This window comes from Muscardinus avellanarius (assembly GCF_963383645.1).
Source record: "Muscardinus avellanarius genome assembly, chromosome: 9".
NCBI classification, from domain to species: Eukaryota; Metazoa; Chordata; class Mammalia; order Rodentia; family Gliridae; genus Muscardinus; species Muscardinus avellanarius.
Genome location: NC_137795.1, coordinates 22,253,264 through 22,259,263, shown reverse-complemented (window position 1 = coordinate 22,259,263; position 6,000 = coordinate 22,253,264). Strand labels below are relative to the sequence as shown.

Here is a 6,000-nt window from a genome sequence, read left to right as displayed (position 1 = left end):
TAGTACAGGGCTTCCCAGAAGGCAAAACCTGCTTGGCTCCTCAAGACTGAGACCTGGAAGTGGCACAGAGTCCCTTCCACTGCATCCTTATTGCTTCAGGCAGGCCACAGCGTCATTCTAGAACACAGGTGACCACAACCTATATGTGAGTGAATTCTAGGGGAGCTCAGCGGGGCTACCAAGGTAGTAGAACCCTCTGAGGGTTCTGGGATGCTTGCTGGAACTCACCTCTGCCTGATGCACGTGCTTTCTGGGCACGTGCCTTCCTCTCCTCTTGCTCCAAGTGGAACTGAACATGAAGTTTGCCTATTGGTCAGAGCTTCCAAGAGCTCTGGGGAGGTCTAGGAAAAGTTTGCCCCTGTCACTTTTGCTTTATGCCAAGCACACTGAAGACTGCAAGCCTGTTAAAGCGGCTGGTGCTGGAAGGTTTGCAAGGAAGTAACCAGTCAGAAAGTCTAGGTCAACAGAACTTGATTGTTCCAGGCACCATTTCTTGGGCATCAACGATACCAGGGTTTCTGCACAGAGCAGGAATTTCCAAAATTCCTACTGAACTTGTTCCTACTGAGCAAGGCACAGCCCCTGTCAGTAGAAGCAAACTCTCCACATGACCTCCCTACTCTTCAAGTCTTAATCTCCTCCGACCCCGTGGTGCTGTGGATTGAAACCAGGAACATTCTACTTTGGAGCTACACTCCAGCTCCTCCTCCCCTTTTATTTTGAAGCAGGCTCCTGTTAAGTTGCTGAGTGAGTCTGGCCTTGAACCTGTGACCCTCCTGTCTCAGTTTTCCAACTACTGGGATTACAAGAGAATGTTGCCATCATGCCTGACAAGTCCTAGATTTAAACAAGTGTCAACCATGGTCCCTGCCCCGTTTCCGTTGCAGTTTTAAGTCCTGTAGTGACTTAGCTAGTTTTCCAGTCATCACCCCTGACTGCTGTGAGCCTCCCGAGGGCAGTTAAACTCCTCGTCCTTCTCCAACACCAAGGGTGGATGAGGGTGTCTTCTGGCCTGAGTGCTCCGGGGAGCCCGGAAAGCAGCCAGCCATCAACTGCAAACCAGCTACAACTGCACAGGCTTCCACAGCCCTAGGGTTATCCCTCTTTTTTTTTTTTTTTTTTTCTTTTCTTTTTGCTGGAAAGAACCTGGGTCCTTTAACTAGTCCCCAACCTAAGTGCCGTTATAAAGGAGCCCCTGAGCGGCTTCAGGGCACTGGGGTTGCTGCGTGGTCTCCTTCCCTTTGGCCTCGAACCACCTCTTCCATGATTGTGGACACTGTGTGCACATTTAGGCTTCTCCCCTCTCTTCTACCCCTCCGCAGTTCCTCTGCGCTAGAGCATCCCGCTCGGCTCTGCGGCTTTAAGCGGGTGAGCCGCGCGCCCCTCCCTCCCCAGCTCTCCCGCTCCTCCTCCTCCCGCCGCTCCTCCTCCTCCCGCCGCTCCTCCTCCTCCCGCCGCTCCTCCTCCTCCCGCCGCTCCTCCTCCTCCTCCTCTCGCCGCTTCTCCCCCTCCCGCCGCTCCTGCTCCTCCCGCTCCTCCGCCAGCCCCGCCGCTCTCGGCTCCTCTCCGCTCCCAGACCCGCAGCCATGGCCGACATCAAGACCGGCATCTTCGCCAAGAACGTGCAGAAGCGACTCAACCGCGCGCAGGAGAAGGTCAGCGGCGGGGGCGGGCGGGGGCGCCGGGGGCCGCACCTCCCGGCCGAGCCCGCCGGGCGCCGCCTCCCTCCCCGGGCCGGCGGGGCCGGCGCAGGTGCGGGGCGGGCGGGCTCGCCGTCCCCAGCCGGGCTCCAGCCCTCCGGGCCGCGGCGCAGGTGGGGCGGGAGACTGCCGCAGCCCTCCTCCCTCCCTCCCTCCCTCCCTCCCGGGATTTGGCTGCTATTTGAGCGCGGTAGAAAGGAACGATGTAGCAGAGAAGCCACCAAAATAACCTGTCTGGACCAATAGGACTTGATCGCAAACAGCTAACACCTTTATTCAGTGCTGTCGTGTGAATCCTGGAGTTCAAAACAGAAAATACACTTTCCCCCCTCTTAAGTGTTTGGGCTCCCTTTGATGCCAATGCCCTTCTCCAGAAGGTCAAATAAACGTGATCTGAACCTAAATAGTTCTTCCCTGCATATTTCTGCACATAAGGGATGCTTTATTTGATTTAATAAGAAAAAAGCATATTCCATTAGTTGGGGTCCCTGTTATTTTGCAAGCCCTTCAGTAAATTGGCTGTAGGAGTTAATTCTTCCCCAGGGATACACACGCTTGAAACCAGGTCCCTAGCAAGCGCAGCGGGGGCAGCTGGAGGGCAGTGGGCAGGCGCTCGCTCCCTCGCCTCACTTCCCTGCCGGCCGCATCTGACAGCCCCAAGGTCTGCGTCTGTGTCCTGAGCAAAGGACATATTTAAAAAATTGTAGCTTGCACATTGTAGTAACAAATGAACGCTGGCTAATGAGCCTCATGATTGTATCAGTTGAACTGTGCTCTCTTGCTCCCGGTAGTGTTTTCATCTTTGGGGTACAAAGTGACATTTTCATCTTTTAGTAGTCAGATTTGTGTGTTTCTCGCTGTGGCGGTGGATTTCCCTCTTCAGACCCCCGCTCAGGCCGCCCTAGTTCCAGCCGCCCTCAGGAGCTGGGCTGAAGGCACCGGCTCCCTTTGCGGTCCTCAGGAGTGGTGGCCGTGGCAGGCTCTCCCTCTCTGCACACGTGCACACTCAATGCAGTAAGAGGATTGAATTTCTTTTAATATCTACCCAAGCTCATTCTGACTCCTAGGATCTTCCTTTTCCACTCCCTCAGCAGCAGAATTAGCAAGGCTTCCCATCCCCTTCCAGTCCCTGGCTACTTGTCTGGAAAGCAGCCAGGGGTCCAGCTGCTGGCCTTGAGATTTGGGCCAGATTTTGCCATCATTTTAACATACTTCATGTCATCCCCGAGTCATTACCGCCCCCCATTCCGAGTAATTACTTGAATCTTTGGTCTGAAGCTTTTCACTGAATCCACTTTCCATCTGTGAAGGAATTTAGTGATATGGTCTGCCTTTTCACATATTAAATGATTTCTTAATCTAGGTCACCAGCTGTTAATATGCCTGAAATAAATGAAAAGAAAATGTAATCTCTCTTCCAGAGCATTCGAGCCTGTATGAATTGTTGAAAACTCACTTTTCTCCTGATTAAGGTCAAGTGTGTATTGGAATTGTGTATTTCGTGGGTGGTGTTCATTCTCCTGTGAGCGTGGGGTTTAATAGACCCTTCTTGTGGGGCTTCCAGAAGCCCAGTTTCTCCCCTGGGTATAGCTGCTGATGAACTGTGCCTGTTGCATCGAGAACAGGGCTGTAGACACCACGAGGCTGAGCATAGGGTTTCCATCCCTGGGTAAGTTTTGCCCGTTTTGAGCCTGTGTAGCACTGGGGCATGGTTGGCACCACGGAAGAGGAGCAGCCCCCTGAAGGCCAAATGGAACCTGCTGGAGAATGCACAGTATGATGCTGTGGGGCTTCATTAGACATCTCCCTCTCTTCTGCTTCCTCAGCTTCTTCTCCAGTAATATATGCCACGTATATTCTCGAGGTCCTTTGCTCCTTGGTTTTCTGTGCAGATTTTCCTAAAAAGAGCCCACATCCTTGACTCTCTCATCACCTCTCCCCCACCTAATAGTTTGCATGCATTTTGGCTCCAAATGCATGACCAACATTATTCTTAGAGGTGATTAATGGCTTTTTATGAATTTAAAATACTTTTTTAATATTGAAAATCAGTCATGGTTCATTGGAGAAAGAACAAAATATACATATAAGCAGGAAAAAATCCAATAATAATAAATTAGGAATTGTAAAATTTGACATCTCAGAGATGTCTTTATCATTTGATGTATATACCCTTGTACATCTTCCATGTGTATATGTAAATATTTATGCAGGTAAAACAGACGTATACCATATGGTTTGGTAACTTATTTGACTTGATAATCATGAAGAGCTTTCTATACATGCACACATCTTACATCAGCATTTAAAGTGATTGAATAGTATTGGAATGTATGGGTTTTAATGTATCCCTGTTTGGATATTTTTTCAAAATCCTTCTGTGTATAAATACAAGTCAGTAAGCAAACTCATAGTGAGAATATCTGTACACACCCTTCATTATCTTCTTAGATAAATTTCTAGAGAATTATTGTATCAAAGGTGTACATACTTTTTATTACAGTTAGATTGCCTTCCAAAAAGGTTGTACCAATTTCTATTCTCACTAGAAGTCCATGAGACATTTGCCAACTTTGGACAATAAAATTTAAAATTATCATTAGGTATGCTCTTGGAAAATATTAGTTCCTGGATTATTTCATTTGTTTGATTTTTAAAAAACAAAACTTTATTGAATCAACTATTTTTTTAGTTCATGAATTGTGTGTTCATATCTTTGTCTCTTTTCCATAGCATATCTATCTTGTTTTCTGGAAGGGAAAAACTTTATTGATCCTAAAGTTGCGAACATTTCTTCTTTCTTTTCTGTTTACTTTTTTTTTTCTAATAGAGAAGGGTTATGTTTGTGTATATCTGTCTAAATCTATTGATTGGATTTTGTATGGTTACTGTTTTAGGTAGTTGAGTAAGTTAGGATCCTGTCACTTGCCAAGTGTCAGAAAATTCAGACTGACTTAAAGAAGAAAAGAATTGCCAATAATAAAAAAAGCCAATATATTAGGATCCTATACTTGTAATCCAAGTGAATTTTTAAATATATTAGTATATATACAATACATTCTTAGACATACATAAATATATGCATATGTCTTTATTGTGTGTATTAATTCATTTGGTTCTTTGAGAAGGGAACCATTATTACCCATATTTTACAGATGAAGAAGAGGTTAGTGGCTTGCCTGAGCTCACAATGCTGGTAGGCAACAAAGCGAGAGTTTGGAATCAAGCAGTCCCTGGCGCTCCCATTACAGGACATTGCCTCTTGTAATTATGAAAAGGGCAGGGCTAGAGAGACTTCAGGACTGTGGAGTAAAGGGCTCAGGTGTCTTCTCTCCACCTCTTATCGGTGAGCTGCCTCCTGTCAGCCCCATTTTTGGTCAAGTTCTTCTCTCATGGTAACATGATGGGTGCCATTATTTCCAGGCAAGAGCATGTCTTTTTCTTTAGCATTTCCACAGAACTCTTTGGTATGGCTCTCATTGGTCCAAATCAAGCCTTATGCTTATTCCTGGAAGAAAAAAATAATCTTTATGACCAGGGGCCAGGGCCATCAGTTGGACTGGCCCTGGCCACAAGTTGTTGCTAAAATGTAATGGAGAAATCCCTTGAAACATGTGGAATCATAGTGGAAGAGGAAGGAAAATCAGAGTAGAGAGGGAAGAGTGGACATGGGGTTGGCAAAGTGAAAGATGCCACTGAACCATCCCTAAAAGGTGTTCTCCATACTATGTTTATACAAGTAAGCACATATTTAATAATTGATAATTTTTTAACATTTTTTATTGAACATAAATAGTATACATTTAAACTATATTTGGTGCCCTCTCCCCCCGCCCCCATTTTCCCTTCCCCCCTCCCACCAGTGGTTGTCCAGGTTAACCATGTCTTATTCATAATTTTACACATGTTCAGATGTAGACCCTCATTAATCAAGATAAGCTTTCCTCCTCTCCTATCTTTCCATTCAAACTTTGCTGGTATTTCCCCTCCATTATCTGAAGTCCCACTGGTATCCTTTGTGTTTCCTAGTTTGAGCATATTAGAGGAAACATATGTACCTTCTCCTTCTGTGCTTGGTTGATCTCACTTAACATAATGTTCTCCAGGGCTTTCCATCTTCTGCAAATGATATAATTTTGTTCTTCTTTATGGCTGAATAGAATTCCATTGTGTGTATTTCCCACAGTTTTGCTATCCATTCATCTGTTGATGGTGGTCTGGGTTGGTTCCATATTTTGGCTATTACAAAAATTGCTGCTATGAACATAGGTATGCATAGGTTGCTGTATTTCTCTGAATT

The 6,000-nt window shown here is 46.1% G+C and overlaps 1 protein-coding gene across 2 annotated transcripts in view; it reads left to right on the top strand.

The window, feature by feature from the left end:
• Positions 1-1,586: 1,586 nt before the first annotated feature.
• Positions 1,587-6,000, top strand: part of AMPH (amphiphysin) — a gene marked incomplete at both ends in the record, with an annotated part of 304,580 nt that continues 300,166 nt past the window's right edge. For both annotated transcript variants that reach the window (XM_080701096.1, XM_080701095.1), the window contains one exon: positions 1,587-1,655. In XM_080701096.1, the coding sequence (XP_080557222.1) occupies positions 1,587-1,655 (69 nt within the window). The remainder of the gene's footprint in view (positions 1,656-6,000) is intronic.